The sequence below is a fragment of the Agelaius phoeniceus genome, chromosome 6 (assembly GCF_051311805.1).
Source record: "Agelaius phoeniceus isolate bAgePho1 chromosome 6, bAgePho1.hap1, whole genome shotgun sequence".
In the NCBI taxonomy this organism is placed as follows: Eukaryota; Metazoa; Chordata; class Aves; order Passeriformes; family Icteridae; genus Agelaius; species Agelaius phoeniceus.
The window spans coordinates 57,517,047-57,538,422 of NC_135270.1; the positions used below are offsets into that span (position 1 = coordinate 57,517,047).

The 21,376-nt window shown below is 38.2% G+C and overlaps 1 protein-coding gene across 2 annotated transcripts in view; it reads left to right on the forward strand.

Moving 5' to 3' along the window:
* PPP2R5E (protein phosphatase 2 regulatory subunit B'epsilon) overlaps window positions 1-21,376 on the forward strand; it is a 71,279-nt gene that overhangs the window by 25,234 nt on the left and 24,669 nt on the right. For both annotated transcript variants that reach the window (XM_054634603.2, XM_054634604.2), the window contains exon 3: window positions 15,142-15,338. In XM_054634603.2, the coding sequence (XP_054490578.1) occupies window positions 15,142-15,338 (197 nt within the window). The remainder of the gene's footprint in view (window positions 1-15,141; window positions 15,339-21,376) is intronic.

A 21,376-nucleotide genomic window follows, 5' to 3' on the forward strand; every position in this document is an offset into this window, starting at 1 on the left:
CATTTTCCTCTTCATTACACAAACAGCCTTTTAAATTTCCTCTGCCTTGCTGAATCCTGATTGAAACCCTGCATTAGGCCAGGGCAGCCTGGGTGCCCAGGTAAGGCTGTGTGCAGTGAGAGAGGTCTGCCTCAGAGATTGGATGAGAGGGGTCTCCTGTAAAATGATGAGAAAATCATCAGGCCTTTACCTGGGCAAAAACTACTTGAACCATTTCTTGGAGAGCTGGAGTATGTAACTAGGGGTGACCATATCCACAGCTAGAAACTCCCAAACATTTTTTCCAGCATTTTGGGTGAACAATCATAAGGTTTGGGAGTTGGAGGAGGAGTGAGAGGGATGCTCTGGAGCTGAGTTCTAGGGCCCAGGTTGCTTGGTGCTCTTGTCATGGGCTCTGTGTGTCCTGTAGGGTCTTGCTCTGCTCCCTCCTTGCTCTCTGCAGGCACTGGCTGTCCCTCACAGTGCTGTGTCATGGGATTCCTCGTGGGTTTTGAGGTACCTACGTGTGTTTGAACCCCAAGAGATGTGCACACCCATTCTGTAATTAACTCCAACCCTCAGTCAGGACCAGGGCTGTGCACAGCCATATGGAACTGTTCCTTCAGAAAGAGAAACAACCCCAGCCAAACCACACTCATGTGAGAGTGGGAAGTAGGGATGTGCCAGCTAATGGTGGTGGTGGTTTGCTGGGCAAGGATTTTGCAGTCTGTTGTATGTGTTCTTTCTTTTCAGCAAAATCACATTTAAAGCAGATTGTTTTAGCCTTCATTTCATGTGAAAAGGAGTTCCTTTCTCAGCAAAACAAACCATCATAGAAGCATTCAGTTTCTCATTTGCAGAATAAATGATTTTAAGTTCTCTTGAGTACAGCATGGAAAAATTGTTCCATCGTTTTACTGGATGCTGTGTGCTCCAAAACATCAGTTTTTTTAAAGGGCTGTTTCTTACTGATCCACAGCTGAAGGTCCTTCCCTTTACTCTTGGCAGCCTGAGCTGTCTTCACAAGGTGGAACAGGCTTTCTCTTTGGTCCTAGGAAATAGGATTAATCCTGCCAGTATTGAACTGAATCCAGAATCACTTACCTGTCAAAACTCTGCTTTTAGTTACTACAGATGATATTCAGGGTATCTGAGAGTTGCATTCATGTTGTCAAAAACACATGATGTATTTGTCTGTGGTAACATCAGAATTTCTAGAAGGAATTAGTTATATTAATATTAAATTATTTCAGTCTCTATTAGTAAAAATGAGTCAGGTTCTCTTAATAAAATGGTAATTTTCTAATGATGTACTATATTTCTAAAGTAATGGCTTTTAAATACCAAGCATTTAAATTTGGCTTTTTAGTGGAATAATGAAGTATTACAAAGGCTGTCAAATAATTTAGGATGCATTAAGATAATTTAGTTATTTGTTTTTCCCAGTGTTTTCCTAGTAAAAGCTGCCTAACTAGTCTTTCTCATGGTCTGTTTTTCCTGTTTGTACCAATTTGGTTGATAACTATACAGAAGCAGAATAGTTGGGAGGAAATTCCAAGATGTTTCAACTTTTCATTATCAAAGTGATTGGGAAACAAGGAGGGTTCACTCAGATGTCTGAAACATCATTTTTTAGCTGTGTAGCAAGCTGGGCTGTGTCACATGCATAAGAAAGAAGTCTGTGTGGAAAAGCACCCTCCTCAGAATGGGCTGCTTTTATGTGTGTATTGTCTTTGCTTGTTTCAGTCTTCAAAAATCTAAATTTACATGGTTTTTTTGTAATTTCTTTTGAGTAACCCTTGCAAGTTTACACTTTGGTGTTGGTAATATGTGGGGGGAAAAAACCCCTGGTGAATAGGCAGGGTAAAGTTGATCCCTAGTGCTGCAGTTCTCTCTGTTGTTTTATATGGTGCTTGCTTAAGGATTTTGAACTTTAAACATCTTGTGCGGTAAGGCTATTATTTAAAAAAAAAAAGTGTGTGACACTGCTGTAAAATCTTAGAAACCAAATTACAAATTCACTGGAAGCTTCCCTGTCTGAATGAATGTGAGCAGCTCAGAAGGAGTTACTCAGCCAGGTTACTTTTCCAGTTGTGACTAAGGGGCCAATTAGCAGCATCCGGATGAGACGGCAGCGCCTGGGTAAAAATAGATGGCATTTGGAGGAGCTGGGGGCTGGCTTGGAGGAGAGAAACAAGAGAAAGAGGCACCCTTCAGAAAGGAGTAGTACAGGGCTGTGAGGAATTCCATGAGCAGGCAAAGGTAGGAGCAGCCCAGAGGAATGGCAAAAAGCAGTGCCAAATTAGAGCCTGAAACCAGCAGGCCTCTGCTGCCACAGGAGTTCCTGAGCTGGGCTCATAGTTCCATTTGACAAGAGCATAAGGCTGGCATTGATATGAAAATGAAACAAGCTGTAGCATCCTCTGAAAATGACAGGAACCAGAGGTGTGGGTGTACAGCTCGCTAGATTGTTAGCTTTTCTGTTCAGGATTGATACATTAATGCCTCAGTCAGAGGCAGGAGTAAGTCATACACCAGCGATGCTTCAGCTGATTTGCTTGAAGGCAATTAGTTGGCTACTGCTGGCATCTCTGAGACTAAATAATTAACCACCATGTGGGGTACAGGGAGGAGAGCTGGATGGGCTGGGATTTTGCTTTCTAGCCTCTACAGTTACAACTTAGTCCTGGGACCACAGCAGCTTTGATGGTCCTGCCCTGTTGTTTTTATAGGATACTGAAGCTGCTGGATTAGTACAGTTAAAAACTCTTTTGTTGCCCACTGACCTACTTTGGCTGCATATTAGATATTGGATTGGGAAAGGGCCATCTGTGTATGTGCCCACTGGTACAGCCTGAGTGTAAAGAGAACCTGGGATGCTGTCTGCCTTCTCTTGATAAATCTCAGGCCAGGGGAGGCAATTACTTGAAATACTCAATTTTATTGTGAATGGCTGGCTTCACTCAGCATTTAATAATGTATTAGTGAATTTGATACTTCATGGAAGAAAGAGAAGGCATGAGGGATGCACTTGAAGCCCTATCTTTAAATACAAAGGGTGTAAGTTAAAGATTTCTTACTAGTGGTGTAGTAGTGAGCTGGCTGCTTTCTGAAAAGTGCGAGCCAGGGAAGGTGTGATCTGTGTGTTCTTTTGGACAGATACAAAGCATGTTTGCTGATCTGTACCTGCAAAAGCTCTGTAAAAATGCTTGCAGAATGTTATGCTAATTCACCAGTAGTGTATTTGGATCACCTCACTTTTAGAGTTACCTATCTTTGTATAAACCTGCAGAGCACACACTTTTCCTGCTGAGTTTTTCTCCATTAATTTGTTGTGGAATACATAACTGATGTGATTGCTCTTCCTTTTTTTTAATTTTTTTTTTTTTTATTATTCATTAGTAAGCAATGAGCTTTCTGCCAGTTAGAGCAAAGGTGTAATCACAGTTGTAATGAACCAGAGTAACACTCCTTGACTTCAGTTTGGCCAGGGTACCACCTTCAAGATGAAGTTTGTGACCACAGCACAGCTGGGGATAAATGCTGCTGGAAATCTAATTTCAGTTTATCATCTTCAACAGAGAGGCAGCTGAACTAATGAGTAGCTTGGAAGAGGTAGAGAGGGTAGCAGTTGATGATGAAGGCTATTGTTTGGTAACCACAGAGGAAGTGTTTTAATTATATTTAATGCCTAAACTGTTATGTCTGGTTAATATTTGTAACAGTCTAAACTAAGAAGGCTTTGCAAAGTGACTCTAAGCCCAGCAGAGCTATACCTTTCATTCTGTATATGTACTTGCATGGCATAGCCCTGTCTGTAAAGTTTCTAATTTTCTCAGACTTGTTCTTAAGAATGTAATACAAAACTTCTAATTTGTTATGGGTCAAATATTTATTTTTAACAGCAATGTGCTGTTGTAGGCTGATATTGCAGAGTGTTTAAACAATTTCTATAGAAGTTCAGGTGCCAAGGCCCAGTGGTCATCAGATATATTTGTCCAGGAGCAGACAGCATTTATGAGGGACAGGATCCCCTATGATAGATTTGCACACAAGCAGGTAGAGAATGTTCTGCCTAAAACACCCAGGATTGTTTTCTTCAGTGTTTTTGAAAAGGTGAAAGGTAAAGATCTTGTGCAAAAAGGTCCATGTGCATCATGCTAGTGCGAGGTTATGATAAAGGTTGTTCTTCAGACAATTATAAATATTCTGAAATTAGGTCTTTGCTCTCTAGAACCATGTTAGGGAGATAAAATGCCTATCCCATTTTGGGTTCAAGAAGCAGAATAAAAAGTTTCTGTTCAAAAGAGAGAAAAGTGGCCTAATAGTCTATGTCAGTCAATTTTGCAAGTTTTAGCTAAAATACCTGGTTTAGGTATAACAGAGCAATAGACTCTAAAGGTGGATAATTACTAGTAAATGACTCTCATTTACATAGCTTTGAAACTGAGCTGAGCCATTCTGTGATGGACAAGATGCTATTTCTAAAGGAATAGCTGTTATTTTTACTTAGACATATATAATGATAATACATAATAACATAAAATACCCAGCATAGCACATATTAACTTGACAGGTTATAGATGAGTATTATATAAATGTCATGTTTTTCCCTTCTATTGCTGAGTTGTTCCAGATCCTGAATAATCTGAAGATCAAAAAGTTGCTGTAGAAGTGGTATAGAATGGCAATGTGTTCCTGTGCACCAGGAAATCTGAGAGAGCTCTACAGCAATTGCAAAAGCAAAATAAAGTCGATTTATATATTTATTTTCTGCCATTTAGACATATGCACTGGGCTTGGCAGTATGAAGAAGGGTGTTCCCTCTGAGTTATTTGAGTTATTGTCACAAGGTGTTGAATACCAGCGTGTGAGGCTCACAGGTGACCGTGTCTGGGGCTGCCCGTGGAGCCCGAGCCCTGCGCGCCCTGCAGGGAGTGGGAGCCGCCTCCCAGGCAGGGACACTGCATGGGCCTCACTCACCCAGCATCTTCTGAGCAATGCTGTGGAGCTTCTCAGCTGCCCAGGAGCTGTTACCCCAGCCTGCACATCAGGCTGTGCCTTCAGGTTTTCCTGTGTTGGCCGTGGCTGGGATGTAGCAGGGCTTTTGTTCTTGTGCTCAGCAAACACGGGGGCTGCTGTCCCCCAGGGATTTGCTGCTGCAGGTGGAGCATCCCTGCAACCCCAGCTGGCTTTTGGCATAATGTTGAGTCCAGCTTGTTGATTCTCATCTTGGACATCTCAGTAGGCTGAAACTAGAATTAAAAAATACCTAAATGAATAATGAAGGCTAAACCCCATGATTTTGTTGTTGTGTCACGCTGGAGCTTATACAGAAAAGGAGGAGATAAGAATATCTCTTATTCTTAAGAAGGAGAAGAGAGAGAAACAGGAGATAAGAATGTGTAAGAAGTTGAGCTTTCACTGTGTCCATTTGGGGACTTAGTGATTTCCCAGCTTGTTTCTGCATCTTTTGTCATAATTTTGGGGTATGTTTATCAAATACTGGGTTCTTTTCTTACACAAACATAGTACTTTAATGATGTGCAGTTCCATAAAATCTTTACTCCATTAAACACATTTGTCCCCTCTGTGGAGGGAGTGAGAGAGCAAACAGTTGGGTTGTGTAGCACATTACTGGAATATGTTGGGAGACTATTGTGGTAAATTAGCATAAAGTAGAATATGTTGCTGACTAAATTTATACTGCCAAATGAGAAGAGAATGGAAATCATGTTTTCAGGGTTCAATTAAACTCTTCTCAATGTATAAACAGGGTTATAGAAATGTATATTTTATATGTATGTATATTATTTAAGCTAATAAATGTGAATATTTTAAAATATAAGCCTGAGCTCTTAGACAGTGGGTTATGTATGTCGAACAGCTCTCACATAATTATTTGTTTCACTCGAGAATGAATTCCTGTAACTTCTGGGATAAATTAGTGGGTCAGTATCAAGCAAAGCAGCAATTCTGGCACTTGCTCTGAGCCTGCTTGGATAAGAGTTATGAGTTGGGTTTCCTGTGCTCTTGGTTCAAGCTTTTTTGCAAGTGTCTAGGCATTTCTGTATAAATTTCATAGAGCAGCTCTGTAGTTGAAACAAAATGAATATTGCATATTTTATTTGGACAGATGGCAGTTTCAGAGCACTTACTAAGCAAGATACAATTTTTGCATTCTTACAGGAAAGCATGTACAGATGTATAATTTTATCATTATTTCATTATGTACTTAATGCACTGAAGAAATGAATTGCAATGCAAATCCTGGACTGCCTTGTGACTGCATTTAGGGTGGAAGTTAACTGTAAGATTGCTGTGACGTGTTTGTGTTCTTATATTTAATGATCATTACAGAGCACAGGCCTCTCATGTCATGAAGAAAAAAAATGTGATCTGGTAAGAATCTTATCAAAAGAAAGACAATAATCCTCTTAAGGATTCTTCTGTCTTAGGTCAGGAGGCCATCATGGGGTTTTTGCAAATGTTTGTTTCTTAGTGTCCTGGAAGTTGTAAACATTTTAAATTTTTTGCCATCTAAGAAACCTGGAAACAAGGTCCTGTTCATTATAAATTGTTGCTCTTGTCATAATATTGCCATTAATTTACAATGGAAAAAAAATTGTACACATTGTAGCAAGATAAAGCTGAAGCTGCAATGCAATCCATCATTCTCTCTAAAATTAACAGAACACAAATATGAGATAAAGGAGATTTGAGCATAGCATGACCAAGTTGAAGTAATGAGCTGAGGCTTGTTGTTTCTATTGATGTTTTGGATTCCAGTGCTCCACTAAGAACTTTAGAATGGATGTAGGATGGCAGGTCCTAGAGACCAGCTAGGCAGTTAAAAATACACTAAAAAACACCTTGAAGAACAGTTAGAGATTTTAAAGGAAAGGGTGATTTCCATGGAGCATTAAGCTGCCATTATGCAGCTTGCTCTATATTGGATGTTTGATAAATCCTTTGGAAAATGAGGTGGCTTTGTTTATGTGGTGTTCCTGTCTCTGCTCTTGGGGATGTGATTTAGGGTAGGAGAGTTGAGCACATAGGTAAGTTCAGTTTACTTTACATTATCCTCTGCCTATAGATTTTGCTATTCAAATGTCTACAGAAAAACTTGAATTCTGGTGTGCAGCTCCTCCTGGTAAGGGCTGAAAGGAGCTGGTGGAGGGCTCTGCACTGGAGGCATTACCAGCTAGAGCTGAGCAAAGGTGGAAGGAATAACACTTAGTGACTAATCCTGGAGCCTCACCAGCTGCAGGGATTTCCCATGAAGAGTCAGTCTTGTGTTTGTAACCAAGCATGGTGCTAAAATTTGAGAGATCTTCTGACTTTGTGGGTATTTTGATTCTTACACTGAGAATATTCTAACAGCTCAGGGAGTTGAAAAGCATGAGCTGAGTTTATTGTGTTTTAAGGCTGTCTCCCAGGTTTGGTTTTTTTTAATACATCTGGCTAAATTAAGAGGTTAATGCCAGGAAAAAAACCAGAAGCAATAAACTATCTAAGAAACAAACCAAACTGAAAAGATGCTTATGTTTATATACATGTAGTATTTAGAAAAGAAACAGTGGGGATTTTTTTATGCTTTTTTTCTTTTAATAAAGAACATTTTCCATCCATTGTGCTTTTTCCCCTGTTCTTGGAGAAGACTTTGAAAAGTACCAATTCAGTGTTTCATATGTAATGCTGATGGTATAGGGCAGAAAGTGTGTGTCAAAGGTGTCCTGATAACTTCTTGACCACCTCAGGTCAATGTTTTCAAGTGGCAGGACAGGCATTGGCACCAGGTTTTTCTGGTGGCTGTTCAGCCAACTCAGTGACTTTGCTGAGTGAAGAGTAGCTTGTACTTTGAAAGTGCAATTCAGTAAAAACCTACTCAAAACAACTGGCATGAGCTTTCTGAGCCAGTGTAAAAGAAACTTGAGTCAGTCCAAGAAACTGGCCACAGTAACTCCCAGTGTTTCAGCAAAGTATTTTTGTCTTCTTTTGGAACTTTATGCCCTGTGTTCAATTTAGAGAATTGAAATCATATTTATGTGTATTTTTGCCAGCCTTCTTGCTTTCCTGGAAATAAAAAAGAAATTACTAGTAATTGTTTTTGAAATATTAGTAAAAACTGGGGGGGGGAGGGGGGGGAGAGCAAAAGCAACCTACAAAACCTTTGATCAGCCTAAGGCTAAAATGTAAGTGTTAATTTGATGTCTAGGCAAACTCACCCCAAGTAATGTAATTGGATATATTAAAGATGTCAGAGTGTCAAGAACCTCCTGATATGTGGCTGCTGAATCAAATCTGACCCCTAACCTCTAACTCCTTCCTTCTTGTTTTGCTTAACCACTTGGAGCTACTACTTTCTTTCCTTTTGAAATATTCTACTTTCATTGTGTACACATTCTCCAAACATTTTTTCCCTCCATCTTCCAAGTCTCCTGCTCTACCTCATTCTCTCTCTCCTGGTCTTTTAATAATTTATGTTGTTTTGCTGCCTTAACTTCCCTTCTTCATAATATTCACAGCCTCTTTGCTGTTCTTCCATCTCTGCTGATTTTTTTTGGTACACTCATCGACTTGCTGTTTTCCCATCAATTTTGCTCTGAAATCTTGTCATTTGAATCCTTTTCCTTACCTTCTCTTTTACCTTCTTTGGCCTGGGTCATTTTTGGCTCGAGTGGACTTGTATGTAGAATAGGTAAAAAACGTTGACTGTCTCGGGGTTATTTCATTAAACTCATCCCATTTCTTTAAGAACTAATGGGGAAATATTGAAAATGTTGTCAGTTTACCTAAAAAACAAAGATATTGCTGCCTGATTATGAAGAGGCACAGTTCTGAATGGTGATTATCAGTCCAAGCATAAGGACTGATAATGTACAGACCAAATATCTCGTGAGGCTATTTTTGTGGGACACCAGTTGGTGTACCAAAATACCCTGGCAGTCTTGTCTTCCATTAATTGCTCAGGAATTCTCACTATCCATCATGTATTTCCTTGATTACATATCATTATCTGAGATGTTTCATAACAGATTCCTTGTGTAGGTCAGTGATGAGTGAGAGCACCCAAACTTGTAAAACCTCAAGTCCCTTAGAGTCTCTCTGCTCACTTGGGGCTGCACATCATCAATGCCAGTTTGCACTAATACAGACCTTTTGCAGCCAGTATTCATGGAATAATGTTTTGTTATGGCTCATAAATAGCTTTGACAACCAGGCTTGTGGTCTTGGTTCACTTCCAAGTTGAAAGATGTTCACAGCACAGACATCATTGGTGAGAATGGACGAGTGTTGATCACAGGTTAATGAACCATAGCCCAAAGGAGGCTTTTCCTTGAAACTTTGACTGCTGTGGCTCTGGATTGAGCTGTATGAAAATGAAGAGAAATTAAATTAGATTATTGCCTGCACTGTGCCTGCTGTGGAAATAGGCAAAAGGGTTCAACTGAAACTTCATAAAGTGTAAAAATATAATTGTGAAAAATATGGTTTATCAAATTATTTTTATTGTAAATTTGTAGCCCTTCATCCATGTATTATTCTATTGAGGTACCACACGTGTGAGTAAAGGCAGAATTTTGATTATTATATCTACATTACAAAATTTGGGCAGTTTATATGACTAAGAATGCATCTGTTAAGGAGTAGCCCATGTTGTTTGTAATGCTGCCCCATCAAGGCACTCAAATGATATGTTAGATCTACACTGAGTTTATAATACCCACCCCAGTAAATAATGTTGAATATCTCTGAAATGATTGGGGAGGTGTTATAAGCAGTGGAGGCATTTGTGGATCCAGGATCCCTGTAGAACTACCCAGGAAACTCCCACTTGGTGAGAATTTACTCACTTTGAGTCGGGGCAAATTTATGGCCAGGGCAATAATTCTCAATTTTGTGAGAGATTAGCTGAAGAGGCAGTGATTATCAGGAAGCTGGTGGATTATGTCCTGTGTTGCATTTCTAATCGTGCAGTTTGAATGTGCTGGAAATGGTATGGTAATGTTGTGCTTTTTCTTTCTGAGTGTTTTCACTCAGGAAAGTCAGCTTGAGTTTGTCCCACTGTATTTACTGCTGTGTGAATAATTGTACTGGTTAGATTTTACATATTTGGAACACAGTGCCTAACTGCTGCCCTGCCTGTATAATTATTAAGTCTAGAGAATGGGTTGGGAAAACAGCTTTGAGAAAATCACCTCTTATAAATGAATGATTACTGACTTGGCAAAGCATTCATAATATTGACAGCCAGTTAGGAAAATTAAATTAATGCAATCAGGATAGTGATTATTTTTCTCAAGAAGTTTGTGTAAGAAAAAGAAGGCAAACATTTGTACTTCTTGGAATGTTAAGAGCAATATTCTGCTGTGAAAAGTGACCTATAGACACGTGGTTGTTCTGTATTCCAGGACTGTAAGTTAGGGAAAGCTCTGAGCTGGGTGTCACCTTCTCTTGAAGTCAGCTTCTCAAAGAAAACCAAAAGGCTTTCAAATTCAAATTTGCCAGTTTTATTGGAATGAAGACTAGAAAGGTAACTTCTTCCATAATAAAATCTTCACAGTGTTTTGTGAGGGTTAGCTGTTGCAGTTTTATGCACCACTGCCCCCTTTGTGCAGGTAGGTCTTGATGCAGTACTTGGTTGTATTTAATGTGACTTGGTGAGTGGCAGCAAAGTGGGAGCTGTTTGGGGTTTGGAAGATTTTTTTGTCATAAGGAGATTTTCTTGCTTAACTAGAAAAAGAATTGCGCTGGGTTTACTTAGTAACTGGAAGATATGAAAATTGAAGAAGAGTTGAGGCATTATTTTGCTATTAAGTCAAAAGGAAAAGTTGAAATTTTGCAACTCAATTGAAAGAGGAAATCTCCGAGGTGGAGTGAATGCAGAGTTCTCAGATGTTGGAACATTTATAAGGAAGTTGTTAAAATTAATGTGAATAAAAATGTTACTATTAGTCTCTCTTCCCTATTTTGGACTTACTTTGGTTTTAGTATGTGTTTTTATTTTTTGTGTTTAATGTGGTGTTTGCTTTTACTATCATACAAGAAGATGATGCTAATTCTCTATGCAAATGCCATCTTCAAGCTAATGAGTACCGGTAATGTATATACTGAAAGCAGTACTTATTCTGAGAGCATTTTGATTTTAATGATTCAGAAATGTTCTGATAGTGCATATGTGGGTGAAGGGTAGCATGTGTGAGCATCCTCTAGTTCTGCTGAATACCTCATATGTAATCTGCATATTTTGTCTTGTTTCATTCTGATTTTTACTGCCCTGTGTCTGCAGTCCTATGGCTTTTCCTCACAGTTGTCATGCTGCTTTGAGCTGCTCAATCCCTCCCTACACCTTCCCTTCTTCACTTCCCAGCACTGTATCCTTCATTGCAAAATTAGGGGCAGGAGGCAACTGATCCAGGTTCTCCCTCCATCTGGTTTTCACTTGCCAGGGAGAGCAGAGGCAGAGCTCACTTCCCTGGATGCAGTTTCTCTGGTGCATAGTTTGTTTCCTATAATCCAAAATGAGTTACTTGTAAATGACTTTAATTAAAACATGAATGTAGTACAAACGTTAATATGTTTTTATGGCTGTTAGAGACTTGCAATAAAAGTGTGCCATCAGATTTTTATGTCTTTAGTTGATAAAAGGATGCAGAAGGCAGAGACTGATGAGAAGGGATGGGCTGGTTGGATTAGGATTATTTTGGGAAAAGGCTATTAAGAGAAAAACAGAATTGCTTTAGCCATTTTAGTATTTCAGCCCTTGCAGTAAAAAGTGCTGGTCCATGTCTAAAAAAATATCATAGCACTTTCTGTCAGTTTTTCTGATAACTTTATGAAAACTTGACTTTAAAGCTCTGATTCTGTCTTGATAATCAGCATTCAGATGTCCTAGTACATGCTTTCACTAAGCCGATTTCCTTTGAGTCTGTGAATACTCACTGTATTTCAAAAGCTCTGAACAGTTTTAAATGGCTGAAGAGAAAACTGACAAGCCTGAAAATTAAATTGTAGCAAAGACCTGAAAATGAGGAGAGTTCTCACAGTCACCCAAACAGAAATTTATCTTGCTTTAAATTTTGGTTTTAATAAATGTATACTCCTCTGTGTATTTGACATAAATCACACATGCTACTTAATAGTGTCACTTTAATTTTATTTTATAGGTTATTAAAGTGTTATGTGTATTTACACAGATTTATTAGAGTGGTTGCTCAATTTTCTGGTCTTTTATGTGAAAGTAGATACAATGGTAATATTGCAGGTTATTAAATTTTGAGACCTAAAAAAAATGTGTGGCTGTGTGTTAGCATGGGAGTAAAATTCATTGACAGCTCTGAGTATCTGCTGAGAAGAGAAGAGTTTGCTGTCTTTCCTCAGCCAGCTGTGAACATCTGTAAGGAACTGTGTGTTTCATTCCAAGCTGCTGCCTTAAGGAGTTCAGGAGTTCTGCTGTGGGGTCTGTAGGGTATGTGCCCCAAATACCAGAAAAAGACCCCTCCATCCCAGAATCTCAAACCAGCCAATACCATGGTCTCTGTCTGAAGGCTGGGAACATGGAATACTGATTTTATTTATTTGTACCACCCTTTTCTTGTCTTAGGACCCCCTAATTTTTCAAGCATATTTACTCTCATATACTTCCCATGTTTCCAAGTACTAAAACCCTCATTAGGCATTAGGTGTTACCCTGTTCCCAAGGCACCCCAAATCACCCCAAATTCCCAGGAACATTGAGAAAAATTACTGAGTGAAACTTCTTAGAGTTGTATTCCCTAGTGTGAGTGGCAACTTGCTTAATAAAGAAAAGCAGATATGACCAGAACAATTGGTTTGTGGGGTTTTATTCTGTGGGGCTTTGAGGTTTTCTTGTTGTTTGTGTAGAGGTTTTTTGCTTGGCTGTGGTTTGGTTTTTCTTAGCTTTTCCCCTATGGTTCATATGGCCTGTTCATGTAGTCAGACTGGCATGAATTTCATGAAGGGTTTTAGAGTGGTTTTTCTTGAGAAGAATGTAATTATGTTTTTTGTTTTGTTCCCACACCTCCAGATACTTAAGAAAGAAAAAGAAAACAAACTTTTATGACTTATTTTAATGCTTTAGTAATTTAAAATTTTTTTATTTATTATGAACTCTGCTTAAAATGAGTGTAATCTTGAGTCATATATATGAGTCTGGTTTTAACTTGTGCTGAATTACATCCTAATGGATTCCACTTGATTTCAGCCTGTTTTTCTTTAACTATAATGTCCTTGTTGGTCAAAACAAACATGTTAAAGTCATGTAGAACAGTGCAACTAAAACCCCATTATGGTCATGTAGCAACGTAGATTGTATTGATACCTTTTAAATATTTTCAAGGGCTGTGGTGCTTTATAGGTGTAATAAAGAAGAAAGAGTGTAAGTTTTAAAAATAAAGCTTTTGAAAAGTAACCAATTGCACTTTTTTTCTTTTTTTTTCAGCCTGTGTATAAGGCTGTCTTTGGAAGAAATGTTTCATCATTTAACTGTTGCCTGCTTGTTAATAACAGTGAATTCTGAAGTCCATTAATCTCTGTTATTTGAAGGCAGGTAGTCAAGAGAGCAGTCACAGAACTCTGCTTCCCCAGGCCCTTTATGTCCTGCAGGGCTGTAACCTTAGAAAGGTCATGTATAGAAATGATCTTTTTTGTTGTGGGTGAAGACTAATGAGTTTCTCTGTCTCCTTGGCTCATCTTGGGTTTCAGCTCTGCCTCCTCTGAGGTGTTTGAATGTGTGAGAGAGACCTGGCCAGTGGAATGGCTTTAGGGTGCCTGGTTTTGGGACCCTCAGTATTCCAGAGGTGTTTTTGGAGGATTCTTCTCCCGTGTAGATTCCCTGTTAAATCCTGTCACTACTTCAGTGCTGTAAACAAAAACAGGTTGAAGAAACTGTTGCATCTTTATTTGTACTGCACTCCGTGTTTATTCTTTTTAGTGTTTAAACACTGGTTTTAATTAAATTGAAGCACTGTGTTTAAGCAAAACAGATTTGTGGTGCTTAAGTCTTAAAACTATTTAAAAGTACCATACAATTACTAACACCTCCCAGCATTTGCCAGGTATTCTCTTTCTATGACTTATTCTGTGTCAGCAGTGAGAAGTTCCATCTTAGATTGGCCTTTGAGAAGCCCAGGTTTCAAGAAATAAACACAAATTCTTTACTACTAAAGCTTTTTTTAAAGTGAGATCAGGAAGGTCAACCGATGGATTTTGGTGCTGAAACAGGCATTGGTGCCTAAATAAAACCAGGTAGTTGAAAGGAAGCTCCCTAGTCTGAGGACAGACCTTGAGAGTAAAAATGTGGATTTCATCTCTACAACTTTCTGGTATTGCTGTCCTCCTCTTGTGTACATGAACATTGGATAAATGAAGCTGTCTCTGTATTCTTTTGAAGCATGTGGTAAAGTAACCAACAACTAAGAAGCTGACATTTCTTTTATTATTGTATTAAGTCTTTTCATTTGCTGTGAATTAAGAAAACAGAGCAAAAGTAGTGAGTTCTGTTTACTTTATTGGTCAAGCACATATTATTTTTTGTGAAAATGTTCCTATTGATGCATGTTATGTGTTCACAGTACAGAAAAAAAATCCTCACTGTGTTTCAGTGAAATTGATTTTGCTATGGGAAGTGTCAATATGGGGATAATGATTGAAACTCAAAACTTGTTTGTGGAATTATGGCCTTGCCGTGTGTTTATATATATGTATACAGGGTTATAAATGACATGGTGTTTTTAGAAATACAAATTAATCAAGCTTGATGTGTTTGACACTTCTTTCATCCTCCTTTGGAGTTGAAGTTAATGATGGTAAAAACCAGCCTCCAGTCAAAGTAGTTGTTTATTGTAAAATGATGTCTTGAGTGCTGGTGTGTTTCCATTCTCTGCTTCAGCCTGGACTTTCTTGGTGAACTTTATTTTCCTCATAGCAGTTGATGATTAAATTCCTTCTACAGTATGTTCAAGATCTCAAACACACAATAGCAATACAGTTCCTGTAAGTGGTTCATTTGTTAATCTGAGCTCTGTTTTACAAGAATTGTATGAATGCTGCTTTCCTTTGAAATTGATCTTCAAAAAGAAATCCTGTTTTGTATAATAAGATGCCAGACTCACAAAGATTTCCTTTCTTGTTTCATAGACGTTCCATCTTCAGAGCAGCCTGAACTGTTCCTAAAGAAACTTCAACAGTGCTGTGTCATTTTTGACTTCATGGACACGCTTTCAGACCTTAAAATGAAAGAATACAAGCGCTCCACTCTTAATGAACTGGTGGACTACATTACAATAAGCAGAGGCTGTTTGACAGAGCAGACTTACCCTGAAGTAGTTAGAATGGTGAGTTCTTTCTTTCTCATGGTCTCCTTTTAAACTCACTTGCACTTCCAGTTACACCCTGTGGGCGGAATTGAACCCTGGAGTAGGTGGATTAAATGATGCCTTTGGCTTGGATTTGCTGATAGACATTGCTTGGGGATAATTCTCCAAAGACAAAAATATTCATTTTATATATTTTTAATGAAAGTCAAGTAGATTATGGTTATTATAGTGTCACAAATTATGAAAGGAAACCTGGATTGTTTCCTGATAGAGAAAGCCAGCAGCCATTAAATCAGAGTCCCTCGTGTTTGCTCCAATCTATCTTCCCTCTCCTCCCAGTGTAAATAATGGAATAATATTTGCAAGTTTCTTATCTTTCTTTGAACTTACTCCAAGTTCTTGGTTGTCTGCTTCAGGTACAGATACCTTAAAGTATATTCATGGATAATAATTTTAAAATAATAAATGCTAAAAATGTTGTACAGGATTGTTGTGTCAATTTCCTGGTTGGGTTATGTGGATTCATTGCAGGTGCTGTTAGAGTGAGCAAGATTGCTCAACTATAAAGCCATACCTTGTATATATAAATTGTTAAATAATAGTGTTTTCATTGTAAAAATGGAAACAGTACCAGATGCTCTATGGTGAAGAATGTTCATTGCAACTGGCAAAATCAATCACTGCTTTAAAATGTTTGTTCTGTGCTGCTGAACAGAACCCTTATAACCTGTTCTCTAAATGAGAAAGCAATTAATTAAATATAGATTTGGTCTTGACAGTTTCCTAACAGTACTGTGTGATTGTGGAATCCATCCACTGGCTATGTGCTGTAAGAAGAAAAAACATGAATAGTTTTTGCATTGCATTGTGTATGCTCCCTGCTTCTTTTCTGACACACAGATACATGCTGTGTTGCTTGTCTGTAGTACTTAAAAATAGCTGTAAATTGTGACAGAACCATCAAGCAGTTAATCATGAAGGAAAAAAAGAGAATTAAGGGTGTATGAAAAAATCTTAATATGGCTTCTTTGTGTGTATGCATTGTCAGAAAGCCTGTAATTATGAGTTCAGATTCTTTCCCTTCTCCCTCACTCTCTTCTGCCCCTTTCTGCAGTGGACCAGTCTTGTGAATGAACTGCTTGCTGTGTTATTTCTTCAGAATGTGAACTCATGCACCATTTAAATACCAGGCAGAATACAGAATAACTTGTTTTCCTTCTCAGTTTTTCTGTTGGTGCTGCACTGTAGTATCTAAATGGTTTGCAAGTGTTAGTTTCATCTGATGTGTACCCCTTGTGATGAACAAAGTATATCACACCCTTTGCATAGAAAGGATGTTGATGCACAGATGACTTCAGTAAAATGGGGACTTTTTCTGTACGTAGCAGATGCCTCCAAACTCATCCCCCCAGAGAATTTGGTAATTTTTATAGCATTTCTGTTACTGAGGTTGTATTCTTGGGTTGACACTGGTTATAGCTGTTTCCTGCAGCAAAAATCTCTTGAATAAAAACTCTGTAAGTTAGTGTTGCCTTAGCTTGGGCCCCAGGAAGCAAGAAGAATTTGATTTGTAATTGTTTATGAGGTTCAATTTGAATCATAAATAATAATCTATGAAACAGTGTGATCTTGAACAGTAAAGTAAAACCCCCATGGTATAATTTCCTACTGTCCCTGCAGTCACTTGTATTGATTCACACAACAGTTTTTAACTTAAGGAAATGAGGTATTGCCTAAAGAGTTTGAAAAGCATGGTTTTGAATAATTTCCTTAAATAGAGTCTGTATCTATGATATGGAGGAGTTATTGGAAATAAAGATACAGCCTGAATATTTGCAGTGTATTTCATAGATATTTACTAATGGTGCTTAAGAAATTTCAGTTTCACCTTAGATCCTTTTTGATAGAAATCTGTTGTCTCATCTTTTCCTTTCATGGCATCATGCCCTTCTTCATTCTGCTTTCTTCTACTTTGCATTTGTGGTGCTGAACCCAAGCTGTTTCCTCTTCAGTTCTGGGATACTGAAGCAGGAGAGGACTGTGAATATTCTCATGTCCTGTGTCTGGCTACCCAGTGGCCCCTGACTGGCCAAACCTGATTGTTTTTTTAAAAGCAAAAAGATGCATAAGTATTTAAGGAAGTGAATGTGATTTTTTTTCTTAAGAATTTCCTGAGAAAATTGTAAGTAAATATAATTGTAAATTGTAATTTAGATTTTGGGTGAAGCCCCAGCCTGCAACAGCCACCTGAGCTTCGGTGAAGGTGTAAGCAGTTGAAAGCTGGACTCCCCTGATGGTGCCTGTCACAACCAGTGGTGTTTTGGGTGCATGTGCTGCTGGAAAACCACTTTGGTGGCTGTGCTCCATGGGAGCAGGATGCAGTGCTGTGATCCTGAATTTGTGGGAGTGAACCCATAGCAGATGCATGAGTGATTCCTGCTGATGGTCCCAGTGAATGCTGCTGCAGTGTTTCTGCTAAACCACTTCACCAGGGCTTTTGAGTCTTGCAGGTGTTTTGGTTTTTGTAGATGGACTATCTGGTAAAAATGCTGGTTTTTCCTGCTGGTCTTTGCCTATAAAAGCAAGACTTGTTCACCACTTTGAGAACAGTTGCAGAGGCCCTAGAGGGAAGGGTAGTTCTTCTAAAATGCTATAGAATAAGTTTTCAGCACACACTGCTGGGTGAAGAGATGGCATTAGTCACTTTGTAATAAAGCACTGCTTTTTGGTGTAACTTATTCTTTGCAGTAAATACATGTTCTTGTTTCAGTTTTGTGCCCGTAATCATACACTGAGACAGACTTAAATGGGCACAGTTGACTTCACAAGTGCAGCTACCACCTTCATGTCCTTTTGGGGATTTTCACCAAAGTCTCCAGCTGGGTTCACAAGGGAGCTGTCACGTTGACAGTCTCAGACCTGTCATGATAGTGAAGAAAACAGCAATATCTGTGTTCTGACCAAATTAGCATCCCTGCTGCCTGCCTGCCACAATTGTCATGGGAGTGTTTTGATTGAAAGACCAGGATCTTAAAACTGATCAAAACTGAGCCCAGTTGTTTTATGTCCCTTTGAAAGATCTCTACCCTGTTATGTTTAGTGTTTATGAATCTGAGAATTAGTATCTCCTGCTTGTCCCTTTGGGCTACTGTGATTTGGAGGTGAAGGGAAAAAAAGTTCTTTTGTGAGTTTTAACATCATCCAGGAGCAGGAAAAAAAAAGGTGCACCAGTCTAAAAGTGATATTTTTAAAGTTTTACAAGTATTCATAGAGAAGGATTAATAGCTAAAGTGTTTTCTCATCTAAATCACCTAAAATGTTCAAAAAATAGTATTTGTGGAAGAAACTTCTTTGTTTTAAGGTTTTATAATGTATGTGTGTGTTAATGATCTCTGTTAGTGACCCAAAAGTTGTTTGACTCTAGACATACTAGGCTAGGAAAAGATTGCCAGTAGAATTCTTCAGAAGAGCTGAGATTTTTAATTGTTTCTAAAATATAAGGGTTTGAAAAAGTCATTTGTGGCAGCCAGATAACTTAGGGATGTTTTTCATGCCGACCATCTAAAATGTGTGCCATTAAAAGCTTTAGCCATGCTTGTAGCATCACATGTTTTCATCTTCTTCTCTTGAGCATGTGATATGATGTTGTATATAGCTAAATGTGAAACCACTTGGCTGTTTGTCAACCTGTGTGCAAATCTGCTTCCTTAAACCACTCTCTATAGCTTGATACGGTGTCTGGCATGTTATTTGTAATTCAAAAAAATAAAATAAACCAGAATCTCCTAATGACCACCAAAGCAAGTTGCAGAGGCCTCATCCATGTCATCAATATCAGTTGGTAGGGAGAGGAATTGGGATTTGTGGTAATGGCCATGAGCTGAACAGATTTATTCAGGAGGGGATTGCTCAGCGTGCTTCCCCTGCAGTTTGATGTGTTGTTCAGAAGGGCAGATGACATTCTTTAGAATTAGGCAAATCTTAGGAAAAATGGCCTTGCCAATTAAGCCACACTCTGCTAAGAAGGAAATGCCAGTAATAGGACTTTATGAGCCAATAATTGGACACTTAATCTAAAATTTATTCCTGTCTGAGCAAAATGTGGAGGCTTAAACTAATGATACAGATTTTTGCTGGTAGATTAAGCAGTGGTAGTTGAAGGAAATAAATGTTTGTTTTTATCTGTGGTATTCTGAAGGGTGTATGTGGTAGAACTGTTTTGCTTTATGGATGTTAAGACATAGATTGAGGAAACTCATCTATTTAATTGAAAAAACGGATGAAAAAATTGACAAGCTTTTAAACTGAGAAGTCTGGATGAATCTCTTTGTTGGTGAGCAACCTTTCAGCTCTCCTACTTGCTTCTTTAGAAATTGTAGACCTAGGCCCTGACGTTTACACATCAGTGTGTGTTTGCCAGCCCACAGGAGATGGCTAATGAAACTCTCTTCAGATCCATCTTTTAGAATGGAGTAGTGATACTTTGTTCCCTTTTCTAAGTGCTGAAATGCCTCTGGCTTCCCATTGTCATCTTTATCTTTCCTGTAATGGCAAATTGAGTAAAATAAGACTGTAATTTCTGTAGAGCCCGAGTGAAACATCATAGGAGATGTCATGTGGTGTAGAAGCTGTGTTAAGCAACACAGGGAAAGAAACTTGGTTAAATCAATACCCAAATAAACACAAAAAAATGCATTTTAAAGGTCAGATTCTGGTTTTTTTTTTTTTCCCTCTCTTCTTTCTACTGGCATAAATCTGGAGAGATTGCATTCATTTTTACTGCAGGTTTGTCTCAACAGATGTGAGGGCAGAATCTGTTCAGGAGTTTGTTTGTGACAGACCCGTTAAACATAAAGAATATCTTGCTAAGCCATGATTTTTTTTAGTATGTTGAGGAACCTATTTTTAGGAAGTGTTCTAGCTGTTAGACTTCATAGGCATTATGGTTTTTATATTTTCTATAGCTTTAGCTGTGTCTTATGACTAAGTATGACATCTTCAGAGTTTCTGTATTAAAATGTTCTTGGATAGAGATTTTTCTGCAGGTCCATCTATATTCAGTCTTACCTTTCTGTTTTAACAAAAAACCTGTGTGTATGTTCCTGTTGCTTCTTGCATTAGATTTCAAAATATAAAATGAATGTCATTTTGAGTTTAAGGGAAAACAGTGAAATCATATGCTCTCACAAGAATTGACAAATCACATCCCTTTCTAATGGGAATTTTATATAAGTTCAGGAATTCTGTCAAATATTAGGAATTAATCTTGAACTTAACTTGACTCAGTGGAAGTAGAACAGATTTTGAAGGCATCTGAAATGCTGGAAGGAAAATGCAATGTCCTTTGATCCCCCTGCCCATGTTTTTTGATTAAAAATTGTCATGTAGGTGCAGCCATAATGGAGCAAACATGCTATTGTTAAAAAAACCACATAAAAATCACATAATATTTTACATTCTGTTCTTCTTTCTTTAATGTGAGGGTTAACAATTCTGTAGAAGCAAGAAAAGAATCTAACTTTGGTTTCTTTTATGCATTATTTCTAAATACTTTTGTTAGTTTTTTTTTTGTTACTCACATTCTTTATACACCTAGCTCGTATTAAATGTACAATGCTTATTAAAAGAAGAGGCTCTGATGTTTTGTGCCCTTCTCAAAAAATCAGTTGGAGGCAGCTCCTCTTGCAGCAGTTGTCCCTAATAATTTTTCTGGACAGTCTGTAATTGCATTTACCTGTATCCATTATTGCTGTGGTTGGTTACGTGGGCCTTGCATCTGTCAGGCTCTATCTGCATAACAGTGCAGTGACTAGGTCTGAAGCAGAGAAATAAACTGGGAAAACACTTTATTGTTCAAGAAGCACTTGAGCTTTATTTATTTATTTATTTATTTATTTATTTATTTAAAGGACCTTTACATCCCCACACCCTATTTTGGCTGTGTCATCCTCTTAAGTACCTTTAAAGCATTTTGTCTACAGACAACCACAGTGTTAATCTGCTTCTGAGGGATTGTTTTCCTGAGTTTTGAATTGTGTGTTTTGTTCTTTAGTTTA